Below are 16,080 nucleotides of genomic sequence, written 5' to 3' on the forward strand. Positions count from 1 at the left end.
AAACTGCAAAACCCAGGCTAAACCCAGAGCCTTCAGCAGAGAATACAGTTGTTACACAAGGGAAGCAAGCACCAAGCAGACTTTTTGAGACTTCTCTCAAAGACTTGGCTCCTAACACAAGTGGGCGCTTGCAACTATGAACCATACCAGAAGGGCCTAGTGGTTAATAAACTTAATTCAAAATCCATCTGAGATGTGGCTGTATGGATTTCCTTTCGCTAACATGCTTTTTCTATACCATTGCATCAAAAACATCCCTTATTATGCAGTTTGCTTTGCAACAGAGGCCAAGAGCAAAGCTTCAAGTTTGCCTGTCTATCTGCACCATCATCTTGGCACGCGTGGGACTTGGGTTTAGCAGTTCTTGCATCAGGCCTGGTAAGGCGGTTGATCTTTCCTTCTAGATGGAAAGAGACTTGGCCTTGTGTTTCATGGTAAATGCAGATGATCAGGCAAAGTCTCTGAATTCTCTCCAGGACAAGATYCAAACAGAGGTCTTCAAGGTGGTTTCCCAGTCTGCTTATTTTGAGGAGCAAATAGGCCTGAGGACATTTGAAGACCTGCTCTATGCTTTTTTGTTGTTGTTTTACTTGTGCAATAGGAGCTATGGACTTTCAGTAAGGACAAGGACAGGCTTCCTGTAATATATTCTATGTTGAAATTAGAGTGGTTGTGGGAAATTTGTGGCTTTGGGAATCTGTTCCAATTTCCTCCTTTCTTCTGCTTGAATCTCTTATAAATACCCTTTCTGATTCTGAGGACGCAGGACAGAACTTCATCTCCTCGTGGCTTTGCCTTTCTGCAGTTGGTGAGTGATTCTCTGCATCTGAGAGACAGAAGCAGTGTTTTTATCAGTTATTCAGGAACAGGACTAATGCTTTAGCACAGGGGACTTCTTTGTACTGAGTCGGGAGGAGCAGCAGGAAATGCTAAAATGCAAGTTTCTCATGCCGRTCTGAGAGGAGTCCTCAGTTTAGCTCTGCTCCCACAGATGGCATCAGCCCGYGCAGGGCAAGAATGGGGTTCTTGGGCTTGCCATCAGTGCTGGGGGTGGCATCAGCTATGGGTGCAGCTGCCCTGGAACAGATGTGAGTGTATGMCTGGTACGTCAGAAATCTCTAGAAGCTGCTTCAAATGCTGCTAATCTCTCAGGTTTTCTCACAGCTCTGTGACAGCCTTGGGAAGGRAACCATGAAGCTCTGTGTCTGCCTCGTGTTGCTCTCCATTATTGCATGTGCAAGTGCTGACAACCCATTATACAGAGGTGGAAAATTTGTCTGGGATGCTGTGGGAGGTAAGCTGGTCTGTTACCACAAATCTTTCTCTCAGGGAGCCCCTCCCCGAGCAAAGGCTGTGTGCACTCCATGGGTGCAGTCCCCTGGGCAGGGAGCTCCACACTTCCACCTCTCTGCTACTGAGAGCRAGCGGTGATCAGCCCCTGCAGACTCCTCCTGTGAGCACACCCCYGTGAAAGGCCACTGTGGAGAAGTGCTTCCCTGTGCTAGTGTTCCTGGGGCTTTTTCAAGCAGAGCACAGAGGGTTTGATGGGATGGACCACGGATCAGGCTTGGAGGTGCCCCTGCAGCTAAGACAAGGAACAGGAACTGCAGAAACGAAAGTGTGCTCATGGGAAAGGAACTTTTTGTGGATAAAGTGGCTGCACAAACCCTCTGCCTCTGCTAGCTCCTCTGGTGGATAGTGTGGAACCACASGGCTGTTGCTCTCTGTAGAGTGCGCTTCATCTGCCACTACAGCATTGCATCCAAGCTGTGCAAAGCCTCCACTAGCTTCCCTTCAAGGAGCTTCCTTTCTTCTTCTTTGCAGATCATCCCCTAGYAGAAGCAAAGATTGGTAAAGGAGCTTTCTCAGGGGAACCTAGGGGACACTCTTAGGCCCAGCAGTAATTCATGAGCCCCTGRCTGAAACACTGCTTCTTGCTGGGAAAAAGGCTTTAAAATTAACATTTCTGCTTTCTACAGGGGCATGGGATATGCTCAGAGCATACAGWGACATGCGTGAGGCAAATTATATAGGAGCGGATAAATATTTCCATGCTCGTGGGAACTACGACGCTGCCCAAAGAGGCCCTGGTGGTGCTTGGGCTGCCAAAGTGATCAGGTAAACGGTGCCTACGCGGCTTGTGAAGAGCGAGCTCCTGGGGAGCTGGGCATTTCAGGTATCGCAAARTGGTACTGTTACGGGGAGTTAAAATGGCCTTTTCTCTCCGTCTTGCTAGTGACGCCCGGGAAAGCTGGCAGAGCGACACGAGCGGCCGCGGCGCTGAAGACACGCGGGCCGACCAAGAGGCCAACGAGTGGGGCAGGAGCGGCAAGGACCCCAACCACTACCGCCCCGCCGGCCTCCCCTCCAAATACTAGCGCGGCCCCCCGCCACCCCCTCCCGTGCGGCCTGAATAAAGACACGTTGTCCCCGCCTCGACTCGCGCCTCGACTCCCGCCTCTCGCGGCGGCCGCGGCGGTGTGAGGGGCGGCGCGGGGCGGCTCGGCGGTGTTGCGCAGGGGCCCCCCCGCGCCGCCAGGGGCCGCTGCGGCGCCCTCGCCGCTCTCGCCGCCGCTCTCGCCGCCTCGTTGGCGGCGGCGGGGCCTGGGCTTGGGCCGGGGCCTGGCGGCGGGGCGCCATGGACCGCAACCCCTCGCCGCCCTCCAGCGAGGCGGAGGAGGAGGAGGAGGGCGACGCGGTGGGCGGCACGGTGTACAGCAAGCACTGGCTCTTCAGCATCCTCACCCGCCTCATCGAGGTGCGGCGGGACCGGGGCGGGCGGGCGGGGGGCGCCGCGGGGCGGGGCGGGGCCGGCGCGCGCTCGCTCGCTGTAACGGCCGCGGGGTCGCGGCGCAGCTCATGGCCCCGTCCCGGTCCGTGTCCCCGTCCCCGCCCCGGTCCGTGTCCGCGCAGGTCATCAGCCCCGAGCAGGGCGAGCCCGGCGCGAGCCGCGAGCGGACGGAGCTGGAGGAGGAGATGGAGAACGACATCTGCAGAGTGTGGGACATGTCGATGGACGAGGTAGGAGGCGGCGCCGGGCCGAGCCCCGAGGCGGCTGCGGGCCGCTCCGCCGCCTGCCCGCGGCCGAGCGTCCCCGTCGCAGACGCCGCCGGAGGCGGGCTGGCAGCGGCGCCGGGGGCGGGCGCGGCCGCGGCCTCGGCTGCGGCCCCGGCTGCGGCCCGTCGGCGCTCCCGTGGGGCCGCGGCCCGTCGGCGCTCCCGTGGGGCTGCGTTGCTCCCCTGCCTTGCTGACCGCGTCCCCTGAGTCGCTTAGCGGAGCGGGTCTGGCGGGGAGCAGGCGGACCCGCTTCTCCAGGCTGAGCGAGCGCCCTCCGAGCGCGCTCACGCCGAGCACTCGCGTGCAGAGCCGCCTCCTGCATCCCGGCTGCTGGCAGCGTGCCGATGCCTGAGGGTGCGAAGCAGCGCTGCACGTGGATGTGACAAACACGAACGCGGTCTGCCGGACCTTCCTCCAGGTGTCTCGGGGTGGTGCAGCGCTAGTGCTCGGATCGGCTGGCCGAAGGGGGCTTGGGCAGAACTCCTCTTTCTTGCATTATGCCCTGGAGTCGAGCAGGAGCCTTGAGTCGTTAGGACGCGGTTCTGCAGCTGTGGCTGAAAGTGCCTCAGGCTCGTGGCTAGTGAACTTAGTTGTCTCTGACGGATAAACAACTTTTAAACTTTAGCTGCAGACTTGTAGTGGCAATTCAATGTAATCTTCTGGATTTTTTTCTGAACATTCTCAAATACTAGAACAAAGGAAGTCAGATCTCTTTTTCTCGAGATTCTCTTTTCAAGTAAGATTTTTTTTTCCTGTTCTCTGTTCAGGTGTTTTAAATAAATGTGGAAGGTGTGTCCTTCACTCCTAACTGGAGAACTAATCTTGTGGTTTAACAAGGTGAAATGAGGAGATTTCTAAGAGGTTCCTCCTTTGTATGCTCTGAGCAACTGCTAATGGTAACCCCTTTCCTGTTCTTTTTTACATACCTGAATGATGTCATGGTCCAAAAAAATGGCATTTCCTGAATTGTCTGTCTGACCCTCTGTGAGACAGAAAGCAAGAGAAAGTGAATGTGATTGGTTTGGTGCGTTGCACAAYGTACCACCATCATCTTTAATCGTAGGGCCTTGCTGAACTTCTTGCATGTGAGGATGGTAGCATAGCATATTATTGCTCTTAATTGTGGGCAAATGTTCTGTGACGAGTTTGACATCAGCTTGATCCAGTCCTTGTTCTGTGAGAAAAGATTTGATCTGTGTTCAGAAATTATGAAAGGCAATTTACTTCTCCATTTGCTTTTCTATAGGACGTTGCTTTATTTCTTCAAGAGTTCAATGCCCCCGATATATTCATGGGAGTTTTTGCCAAGTCAAAGTGTCCTCGCCTTACTGTAAGTACGGGCTGAAATAAAGCATTTGCGCATTAATAGCCCAAGTAGATAGCTCTGCACATGCATTCACAGAATATCTTCCTGCTCCTCCCATGGCATATTTGAATGAGTGAGGAGAGAAAACAGAACACACAAAATTCAAATTTAAATTGCTTTTTTTGCACAGTGTCTCTAATATAGTCTAATCAGTAATTATTTCAGTAATGCTGAAGTTGATCTGTGTCACTGTTGATAAGGGCTTAAGTGTTCCGAATAAGGCTTGCTATAAAAATCAGTATTGGTCGGACTTCCGATTGATACTTTCTCATTACTCATTCCATGATTACTGAATAGAAATATTTTTGAATTTGTTACATCAGATGTGTGAAGATAATCTTAGGTATTGGGAACTGTTARGTATGAGTACTTGAAGCTTTTTTTCTTCCCCCTTTGTTTTGATACAGTTGTTTGCAGCTTATATGTCACAGTTCCCTAGCGTTTAGAAATTTAAAATATGCACTCAGAAATCAAACTGGAAAACATCTTTGAACCTTTTTTACTTTATATGATGGCCACAAGATCAAATTATGAACTATGTTGCAGTAGTTTAATGACACTGTGTTTTGACTTTTCAGGAAATCTGTGTGGGAATACTGGGAAATATGGCTTGTTTCCAAGACATATGCATGTCCATTAGCAAAGATGAGAATCTTGGGTGAGTGCCTATGTGCTTTATAYGTACGTGTGTGAACGTGGGTTTGAACTGAATAGGTGAGTTTTTAAATATTAGAGTTTTTAAACTAATAATGTGATCTGATAAAATGAACGTGATGATTTCTTTTGTCCTGTTAAATGCAAGGAAGATAACTTAAATTTAATTTAAGTTATTTGGCTGGATCTTACAGTCATGTAAAATGTATTATAAAAGGAGGTAAATTTGCTTTCCTTGCTTCATCTTCATTCGAGTCTTTTTTGCTAACCGGAATGGATTGGGAAGGGTTCGGTGAAGATAAGAGATACAGACCATCATTTTTTTTGTCATCGCCAGGGAAGCTCTTGARCTGTTAATTTCTAAGTCTGGCAACGTTGAAAAACTGGAGGTGCATGCATAAGCTGGAAAGGCCAGCTTTAATCTTAGACTATGGCTGCAGCTATAAAATACATCTTTTTACAGCCTTTTTTCACAAAGATGTATTTTATTAAAACTCTATCTTGATTTTTCTGCTTACAGCCAAGTGTTATTGCAACGTTTGTGTGATTCAGACTCTCCAACTCTTCTGGAAACAAGCAGGTAGGACTTCTTAGTAATTAATGTATCACTAATAAATAGATGGTCTATGAAGCAAATTGACGGATGGACTGATTATTATTTTCCCGTCCTATCCCTTTGTCATTTCCACATTGTTCTGGAAATGATTTGCTGTGAGCTGTATTTCTCTTTCCACCATATCACTGTACTTACTTGGATTTACAGTGGTAGAGTTAAAAACAGTCTGTTGGTTTTTAATCTGATAATGGGCAATTCTTGTCCAGGTTGCTGTTAACTTGCCTCTCCCAGCCTGAGGTGGCCAATGTCTGGGTTGAGAGAATCCGAGAAAGCCCTTCTGTCTATGACTGTGTTTGCTTTATCATGTCAAGCTCTACAAATGGTAAGTTGCCATACCAAGCTGTAAACTAGTGGATACTTGCAGAATAAGTAATCACTTAGTGATCACTTAGTGAAGTATGCAGTTTCAAGGATGGATATTTTCAGTGTGGAGTGTAGAATTTCTTTATCATGAGGCAGACCTCATGAATCTAAGGAACACTAAGATAAATTTGGGCTGCTTTTGCAGGGTTCATAGAGGTATATAAACTCAACAAATCCCGATAATTAAGCTTTTGGAATTTGAAGAATGCCAACTGTACTGTTCTTTGTAAAAGATGTAATACACAGAAATCACACCCAGTCCAATTGAAATCACAGATGGATTTAAGTAATATGCTGATTGGCAGGTTAGCAGAAAACTGTATGTATAGAGGTACAGATTGTAGGGGTTGTGATTTCAGCAGCTGAAGTTACTGTTTTTTTCAGGAGCCTCAAACTCAAAGTCTCTCTGCAGAATGAAGTTCCTACTTTATAATTGGCATGATAAAATAGAAGGTGTCAGTGGCTTTCCAACAATCCCTGTTCATCAAATGCTTCGCCTCATTTTTGCCACAAAAAGGAGTTAAGCATAGTAACTGTCGGTAGATTGTGAGTGAAACTAATACATTTCAGCACTGTATTTACTCTGTATACTTTTATATTTTAGCATCTTGTGAACTCACTTTTGCACTTCATTTTTTTTGTTATTGAATTTGATGTATGCTTTCTTGTGCAGTTGAACTGCTGGTAAAAGTAGGTGAAGTGGTGGACAAACTGTTTGATCTAGATGAAGAACTAATGTTACACTGGATTAAAAATGGCACTTGTCAGTCTGTGGGACCATCTGTAGATGATTCCCCTGAAGAACTTCCAGATTTTAAGATTGTGCCTTGTATCCTTGAAGCAGCCAAACAAGTCCGGTATGTGAGCTTTCCTTTCAGGTTTGTGGCTGGGGAGACTCCTCATAACCTTGTTAAGGCCCATGTCCTRAAAATCTCTTTTCAGTGGGAGCTATGTAGTTTGCCAGATTGGTAAAGTACATATGCCTCTACTTATCATTTGAAACCTATCTTGTAAACAAAGAACGCTGTAGTGATTGCTGTTGAACATCTGAAAAAAAATTGAGAGTGTAAACTTTGGAGTAATCAGGTCTTTTAATTTGGCTTTGCTTTTTGTTCTATTCTGTGTAGCTCTGATAATCCAGAAGGACTTGATGTCTATATGCATATCTTGCAGCTCCTAACCACGGTGGATGAAGGCATTCAGGCTATTGGTAAGACACTTGAGTTGCTACATGTGATGGGACAAATGGCAATAACTTACAGATCATCACGTATTTAATGGGAAAAATGTGCCTAGATTAAATTTGTTGGGTTTGTGTGTGTGTGTGTTTGGTTTTTTATTTTTTCTTTTTTTCCCGCCTTCTCAAGTGCAGGCTCCTGACGGAGGAAAAGAAACTTGGAGTTTGCTTTATGATCTAGTTTGTCATGAACTGTGCCAGCCAGATGATCCAGCGATCATTGTTCAGGAACAGAAAACTGTATTGGCCTCTATTTTGTCTGTGTTGTCTGCTATGTTTGCTTCACAGACAGAACAAGAATACATCAAAATGAGGAAAAGCAAGTGATGCTTTTTTCTTGATTTTCTTTTTTTTTCTTTTTAAACTATGTTTACAATTGACTTGATATATGTGGAGTGAAGGGTAGTTAATTCATTACTGTTTACTAGCTGTCAGTTCAGAGCACARAATTCAGATAGATGCTTGAACACTACAAGGTTCTTTACTGATGACACTAAAAATCACAGCTGGTTCAAGACCAGGCATAAAGAATTATGATAATGGAGTCTGCAGGTTGTGTTCAGTCCCCTCTTTGGGTAGTTTGGTGCATGAAAATTGCATAATTCATCTTTGCTAAGATAGGATGTCCTGATAGTGGGTAGTCTAAGAGAAGGAGACATGGCACTTACTTAAACACATCTTTATCACCTGTTTGATCCATTGAGCAGTCTTTAGAATTAAAAGGCTATCTTGGGAATGTGAGTATTATTGCCCCACAGGATTCTGGATGGAATTGTGCTTGCTCTAAGCTACTGCTGGAGACATTCTCCTCATATTTCTTACTACTGGCATATAATTCTTGTAGCTGCAGGTTAGCTTGCAGTAAAGGGTGGTTTGGGTTTTTGTTATGCTTCCACTTGCCTTTTTAAAACAGTCTTTCACTGATACAAGCACAACAGTGTCAGTATGTGCATTTCTGTATCCTTTGTATAAAACCTCCTGTTGTGTTGCAGAATTCTAATCTGTTGAGAAAGGGTGGGGAAAAATTGTCAGCGTTAAACTTACGGTTTCTTGTTACTAAATATTAGATATGCCTCTGATTGGGAGCTTGATTCGTATCTTACAATACATGGAGGGCTGTGGGAAGAACTCTGTGGATGACTCAAAGAAATCCAAAGCAGATGAAACTGGAAATGCAGACCTACATGAGGAAGATTTCCATTTGAAAATTTTGAAGGATATCTGCTGTGAATTACTTTCTAATATGCTTCAAGAGCTGACCAAGGTAAAAATATAATTGTAAGAGTGATCATTTTCTTTTTCTTTCCTTTTCTTTATTTTTTTTCTTTAAGGTGGGCAAGAAAAAGAGCATTACTCTTAAGGGGGCATTCTTCTGTGAGCTTTTCCCCTTCTTGTGCAAGTTCCATACAGGGAATTGACCAGAGAATTGATGGGCAGGTCTGTAGCACCAAACGTACCTTAGATGAGAAGGACGCGGGTGTTCTGAGGTGTGTGCCTTCAGTTTCTGTGTGGTAAATTCTCTGGGTGTACGTCGCCAGTTTCTCTGGAACRGAAGTCTGCTTACTTAAGGAAGGGAAAGAACGTCAACCCCTCTATTATATTACCACTTTCTTAGCTGGACTTTTTTATTATAGGAGCATTAAGGCTGGGACACAGTTTTCACAGCTTTTTGACCTTTTTGTTAGAGTTATGTCTGGTATTGTTGCAGAACTGTTAAGKTTTGTTCCCTGGTGGTTCTGCCTGTTTGTGAGCACAGAGTGCATACTGTACGCACTGTGTGCGCAGCTGAGAGTTTCTTCTTTTGACAGCTGTTCATGACATGATAGTTGTACTTCTCTTCTTTTAATTTTCCAGGAAAATATATTAGAAGGACTAAACCAGGGACATTTAAATGAACAGACATGTTCCTGTGCATTTCAGAACCTCTTGCCTCTGTATTTCACATCAGTGAGTATATGACAGTCTTTAACATAGCTGAAAAAATACTGCTCTGGTGGCATGGCCTTTCATAAGCAAATATAGACATACGACAAAATTGCTTATAAGCAGGTAACGTGCGATCTTAGGCAATCTTATCTTCTCCCTCTTCTGGCTTACTCAGCCAGAACTTTGCCTAGATTGTTGGCTGATAAAAGGGCCAAACTGTGCTGACATGAATGAAGCTGCTTACGCTAGCTGAAAATTTGTCCCTTGCTGCCTTAGAGAGTGGTTATAATAATTGTATTTCGTAGGGAGTTTTTCTTTGTGTAAACAAGAGTTTTGGGATGGCAATAAATCCTTGTATGTTTTGGAGCTGAGGCCAACTGAAATTACGAGGTTTAGGAGGGAAGTATCTACTATGGAGCATTTTCCACTATTCTGTACAATGGCCATTCCTGGCTGAGGTTGGTGGGAAGATGGAGTGGTGGAAAAGCCCTTTGCCTAAGTTCTGTATGAGAATTGTGTTCCGTGGAAGAGTGTTTTCTGTATTTGCTATTTATTTCCAGGTGGAGAGCTTCCTTGAAGTATTGCGTGAAGCTGATCGGACGCTTGCTGACAATCTAGAAAAACGTTTTCCAAGCCTGAAGGTCCACACCTAAGAATGTACACGGAATATTTTCCATCTTTGGAATGAAGATTTTTGACTGTTTCTTTACACTGTTTTAGAAGTCAGATTTTCAATAAGTGCAGAAGARTAAGGCAATGTCCTTACCAACAGACGGCTTTTAAGAAATGTTCTAGGTAGTCCAGATTAATGTAGGGTTAATCTGGTCTGCATGGGGTAGGAAATGATTGTAAGTTTAGTTTAGCCTCTTCCATCTTGTTTGCTGTGGTGATGAGAGACTGCTGATTTGTAGTTGCTCTTCTGCCAAGTAGCATTCTTTGCATAACTCTTGGTCCTGTGCGTTTCGACTTAGGTTGGAACAGCRAGATGAATGAAATGCACTGAGTATAGTGTTTTAATGTGATACTGGCCTTTTCCAAGCTTCTGTTGGCAGAAGGAGGATTGATCGWCAGGAAATCTCAGATGTCCTCTGGTTAACGGGTCATCATCAGCTTCAAGCCCTGGTTTTAAAAAAAGACTTAAATTGCACAGGGAAGAGACTTGTTTTCTTTTAGGTCCTATCTGTATTTTGAGCAGATATTGTAAGAGAAATGTGYTATGCTGCTCCTTTAAGATCTTTTCACTTTTTGTTTTAAAGCCTCTTCTGCACTGCAGCTCTGAGTCATAAGAGTCTAGGGCTTGTGCAGTTGAAATGGGTGTGAGAATATCGTTATGGACATGGCAGGTACATGCAGTGGAGCTAACATTCATTTCTGTGTCTAAAAAGATGCTGCAACCATACAGCAACTCCAGCTGTTTTTTTAAATTAGTGTAGAAAACAGTAGGTCTTTATTATGTTTGAGATGTTAAAGAAAATAGGATCCAGAGCATAGAGAATAATTTAATAACATACACACACATTCTCYTGCTATCCAGGATTTTATGGGCTTTAAATATTGTGCTGGGCCATGTTTTGTTTGCCCTGAGTTACATGTACATGTGGTAAGATACGGTATCCATGTATGTATATAGCCTTTTCATCTAAACTTTTAGTTTTGAATTTAATCTCCCCTTTGGGCTGCCAGGGACCTCTTAGTTGTTGACAGAGGATTTAGAATTAGGAATATCTGTGTCATTAAAAAGAATTGCAATGGTTTCTATCAATTTTTTGTATGCTACGTTTATTGGAGAAAACTGGTAATAGGATGACAGCATTTTCATACTACTTTGACAGTTTTTGGATATTTTCTTAAACCTACAGGTTTGTAATAAAGTTTCTTTTTAAAAAAAAAAACTGTATACTTTTCTTCATTTTAACTGTCAATTAAATTTATGTTTGGAGCCACTGGAATTGTCTGTTAGTCTCTTGACTATGTCATTTGCAAGAGCAAAACTAAACCTCTTCCTAATGTAAATGTCCTATAAAATGTATTGTCCTTTATTGGATGTTCATTTTAACTATCTCTTGCTTTCTTTACTTAGTCATTTTTTTATGGCTTGGGAGTTGAATGTCTCTGTCGTCCAGTCGTTAAATTTTTTTGAACTTAGCTTGTCCCAGGGTGTACCATATATATCTTTATGGTAGTCCACCAAAGTTAAGAATTATTTCTGTTTTGCACCTTTTCAATTTTGGTGGTTTCTAGCACTTGTTTAATGTAGTGTACAGAAAAGCTAAGACAAGATCTGTTGTTTTATTTGCTTTCCTTCTCTTTAACAATACATAATTATCCAATATTGACTAATTAATTGTTAAATGTGGTCTATCTGAATCACAAGGAATGAGTGAGATACAGCATTTTTCTGATATAATTGTTGCCTTAAGTTGGAACACCTGTCATTCAGCAGAAGGAAAAGACAGATCTCAGTCAATGGGAAAACAACTTGGTCCCATCTTCCCACTTTTCTGCAACAGAAACAGCAGCAAAACTGAGTCCATCATCCTTGTTTCAGCAGACTAATAATTCAAGTACGTCAGGAAGTGTTGTTCTTCATAAACATAGCGGAATGGAGGCTGAATTCCTCTGTTGCCCCAGCAAACAGTTGCTTGTGTGCAGTCTGTGATGCATGAGTRGGACAGCACTGTCTTTAGCAGCGAGAGGCTGGGGCTGAATTGAACCTAAGGGAAATGTGGAGCATTTCGAACATTCAGAAGTGGAAGAAACTTTTTTCGTGGTGGCTGGTGATTGATGTATTTGGCAGTGGTGCCCATGTATTACATAGTCTTACSAGCAGGGATCTCCCTTAGCTTGGGCTTCATGAACATCGTGTGTCTTTTTAAACTATGATTTTTTTTWTTTACCCCCCTKTTTTTGGTCCTATCTCCTAGCTGTTGTTTATCCTACTTACTGCTTGCTAAATCAGATTTGTCTGGACTAGKTGTTTCAGAATGCCTCTCTCTGTACAAGTGGGCAAGCGGCTTTATTACCTCCRTAACATCTTCCTTTGGGGAGAAAAAATTATTTCTTACTGCTTTGTGCATAATTCTGAACAAAAAGCAAGTATACAAAGCACTGGACTAAACTAGCAAATTAACTCAGTCCTGCTTGAACAGAGCAGGATGTGAATTTTGGTATGTGGCACCTAGATAATAGGAACTGAATGAAATAATTGAACAGAAATRTAAATTTAATAAAATAGAAAATGAATTCTAATTGAATAGGAACAGCAATTCTACCTAGAGGTAGAAATTGGCCAAAAGAGCTTGTTTTAATTTAGGCTTAATAGCTCTGCATAATAATTTCATTCAAAGATAGGATTACAATGTTATTTGGGTTCATGTTTTTGCAAGACTGGCATTTTCATCACATGTAGTAGCTTTTTCCTGACGAGGCAAAGCATCAGAAAAACAAAGGAATTTGGGAGATAAGGAAGAACAATGATACTAGAATRCTTAATCCCTCCTCTGACAATGTGAGGAGGTACTTGGTGGTGGTATTCTAATGCTTCGCTCAGTGTTTATGCCACAGACTTGCAATTTCAGGTAAATTAAACCAAGAAACTTGTTGTGCAGGGATGTTCTCTTCCTCGCTGCTCCATATTCAAGTTGCTTTTGTTTTCTTTAATTTTCTGTGTTACTATTTCAGTTCATCGTTCYTTATAACAGCTATAGTGATTTCTCTGACACTGCATGTCATATGTATTGACCTATTACAACCACAGTCACACTAACTGCAACACAAAATATTTTAAAACTTTACTTGCAAGTCAACTGTCTTTGTAGCTTGTGACATTGGGATGAAAAAAATACAGATACCTTACTAGTTTTTTTAATTGAAAATCCATGCCCTTTTCCACTAGCCTTGGATTACTTTGGCTATTATTGAGTTAGTTATGAAAGCAGCAGCATCTCCATTATGCTTTTACTTGAAAGTTTGTCTACAGCAAAATGTCTTAGTATTTCTTCAGCATATCCTTTGCTGTCCCTGAAAATGTAAATATTGTCTCTTTTTTCTTTTTAATGCTCTCTGTTTACTTACCTTTTGTTCTAGATGATGGTAAAATCATCATGCTCTGCCAAACTCAGTGAGAAAGGAGGAACCTGCGACACCTGGGGCATGGACCAGTCTGCTGTAATATTATACAATTTCTCGAAAATCCTTCAGGTGAAGGCAAACGAGAGCAGCGAGCAGCTGTGTGCTCCCTCTCAAGCTGGGGCCACATGCGTCGGTTGCGCTGGTTGCTGTGCCCTCAGTTCGCAGCTGACAAGGCGTGTGCTAAGTGAACCTGACATCACAAGGTTGGTAAAATAAACCAGGCTAGTTCAAACGGCTATTGACAGAAGTTTTGCAATGGGAAATACTRTTATTCCTCATTTTATTTCCTTCCTTGATTCTATGATTTACCCCTACTCTTTACTAGGATAGATTTCAGCTCTGTGCATTATAAAAAGCTAAATGGGGCAAGACAAAAGATCTCCTTCAGAATAGTTATGAAATAAAGTGAAGTGAACCAAGAAACTGTGGGGAAAACCGTTTGACTTCCTTCCTCCTGCTTGCTTTTTTGCTCTTTTGCCCTCTTTTGCTCTCTTGCTTTCTCACTTCTGCACTCTTTCTCGTGCTCTCTCTTTCTGGCTCGCTCTTGCTCTCATACTTACCTTGTGCTCATTTTGCTCTCTCTCTGAGTTAGTTGGAAGTCTTAATGATGGACAACAGAAAAGTGAGGCTTAATTTTATACACAGATTAATGCAAATAAAATTACTTGAAAAGGTGATACCTACAGAGTTAAGACAGTAATACTAGAGAAAGAAAAGAGATATAGAAGGGATACCTGAGAAGGAAATAGAAAAKGAATAAATCTAGAAGAACTATGACAAAGGAGAAAAATACTGAGTAGTTATARTGTTGAAGGAAAAAACATTAAATATCAGTAAGACTGTTACAGTATTAATTTTGTCCACATAGAATATCTAATGTGCAGTCACATACCGATTAGGTACAAAGTTGATTATAATTTCTGCTTTTGAAATTGAATATTCTTTGTAGTTTTTCCTGATCACATGGAAATGAGACAAGTCCATCTAAGGTGAAGTCTAAATGCCATAGCAAGTGAGTGAACTAGTGCTGCTTGATTTTGCCGGCAGAGGCATTAGGTAGCAGAGCTGTTTCATGATGGAGATAAGGCAGTTCCAGGTTTTTGTGTCCCTCTACCTTACACCTGGCCAGAGGTAAGATCTGAAAGCAGAGCCCTAGGGGCTGATGCTCATATTGTGCACTGCTCTGAGATGAGCCCGGCAGCATGCAGCATACTCCCCATTTTGCTAACTGGTCAGGTATCCAGGGAAGGGGCCACACGAAGCCTGTCTGCTTCTAACTGATGAGAACAAAATCTTGCTCTGTGTGGAATACCACTCACTACAGCTACAAATCTGCAATTTTAACTTACTTCAGCAATTTTATATGAAAGCATATTTAACAAWGATTAAAAATTTTGTATGATTAATACATTCTGTTACTACTAGGATTAAAATCTAAGCCTGGATATAACATGCTTTTACATCCATGTCACAGAGTGTGGAGTAGGCATGGTGACTGACTGATTGCAGGTTTATGTGTGTAATAACTGAAGTCCCATGTTGTTGGTGCTCCCAAAATTAATGTCCCTCCATCCAGTTTTCAAGGAAGCCTCAGAAAAGCAGATGCACCTTGACAACCTTCCGTGTTGCAATGATGGCAGCATTGTGCTTTAGATTATGCAAGCTCTGTTTTAATTTTGCAATGAGCTTGTATCAATATTTTTTTTGTTGTCATGGACATCATTTTTGGTGACAGCCCTAGTTAAAGAAGTTGCAGCATTAACAAGCCATCTGTTAACCTTCCATAGAAAGGAAACGCTTTTGACAATTACTCTAATGAAATCACAAAAATCATTTCCTGATCTCAAGTCATAGCCCAGTCATCCTATCTTCTGTCAATAGGAGGATATTGAAGCACACAGGAAGATAACGTGCACACTTTTATCCTGCTCTACAGTATAGCCACAGTGCTGTGTTTTAGTGCAGCARATTATCCAGTGATGTCAAAGGATTTTTTTTCCCCCATTAAAAATCGTCTGTATTGCACAAACTCTTATATTCAACATCTGAGAGTTTCCTCATCAGTCGGATAGGAAGGCTGGGCACAAGGACTGCGAGAAGACATTCTGAGTTCATGCCAGCCTGAGATTAGTCAAGATTTTGATTTCATGATGTAAATGTATGGGAAGGAAGGAGTAATACTTCCACTTAGAGGGGAACAAACAAAATTACTAAATGACTCAATTTTGTCATTTAGGACAAGACCACTAGAATAGCTGAATGGATGGAGGAGAAACAGTGGGTAGAAGAGACTGGAGCAGCAGGAAGGGAAAAATGAGTTGCGAAAACAGAGGAGCAAGGAAGGACTCAAGCTTCGTGAACTCTATAGATGAGACACTTGGGAAGGGCAAAAAAATAAACATGGGAAATTGGCTATGAGGTATAAAATAATATAGGTCCAGCAAAAATCTTTTGGGGACCGTGGACATAGTACTGAGCAACATGAACTGTTTATGTGGGAAAGTTCCAAGTGCAAATGAAGGAAGATTTATCCGTTCCCTCATCCTCTTGTTRGTGAGGATTTGACAATCCCTAACAGGAGGGAGGAGACAGATGTGGGAGATGTTGGCATGGAGTTACCACTCGACTGGGGCTGGAGTTGCACAAGTCATTTCCTATGCAGTGCTTATGTGTACGAGAATGAGGGGCAAACAGCAAGAGCAGCCAGGTGCAGCCTGGAGAGGCAAATTT

General features: G+C 43.0%; 2 protein-coding genes across 2 annotated transcripts; both read left to right on the forward strand.

The window, feature by feature from the left end:
- The first annotated feature begins 771 nt into the window (after positions 1-771).
- Positions 772-2,424, forward strand: LOC146588875 (serum amyloid A protein-like). The gene is made up of 4 exons (XM_085317241.1): positions 772-808; positions 1,153-1,294; positions 1,980-2,118; positions 2,237-2,424. Exons 2-4 carry the CDS (start codon positions 1,192-1,194, stop codon positions 2,376-2,378), a joined length of 384 nt encoding a protein of 127 aa, XP_085173367.1. The 5' UTR covers positions 772-808; positions 1,153-1,191; the 3' UTR covers positions 2,379-2,424.
- Positions 2,425-2,575: 151 nt separating this feature from the next.
- Positions 2,576-11,105, forward strand: SAAL1 (serum amyloid A like 1). The gene is made up of 12 exons (XM_085317129.1): positions 2,576-2,758; positions 2,914-3,021; positions 4,304-4,387; positions 5,002-5,081; positions 5,598-5,657; positions 5,900-6,015; positions 6,730-6,913; positions 7,184-7,266; positions 7,424-7,612; positions 8,361-8,557; positions 9,148-9,240; positions 9,780-11,105. The coding sequence occupies exons 1-12, from the start codon at positions 2,639-2,641 to the stop codon at positions 9,870-9,872; spliced, it is 1,407 nt and encodes a 468-aa protein (XP_085173255.1). The 5' UTR covers positions 2,576-2,638; the 3' UTR covers positions 9,873-11,105.
- The last annotated feature ends 4,975 nt before the right edge of the window (positions 11,106-16,080 follow it).

Source organism: Rhea americana, unplaced genomic scaffold (genome assembly GCF_003343005.1).
Source record: "Rhea americana isolate MKP2758 unplaced genomic scaffold, rheAme1 scaffold_49, whole genome shotgun sequence".
In the NCBI taxonomy this organism is placed as follows: Eukaryota; Metazoa; Chordata; class Aves; order Rheiformes; family Rheidae; genus Rhea; species Rhea americana.

Bases quoted from the DNA above. Each gene is read 5' to 3' on its own strand.
- SAAL1 (XM_085317129.1), top strand. From the start codon at position 2,639: ATGGACCGCAACCCCTCGCCGCCCTCCAGCGAGGCGGAGGAGGAGGAG. The intron at 3,022-4,303 runs GTAGGAGGCGGC...GCTTTTCTATAG, and splicing joins GGGACATGTCGATGGACGAG to GACGTTGCTTTATTTCTTCA. The intron at 8,558-9,147 runs GTAAAAATATAA...TTAATTTTCCAG, and splicing joins TGCTTCAAGAGCTGACCAAG to GAAAATATATTAGAAGGACT.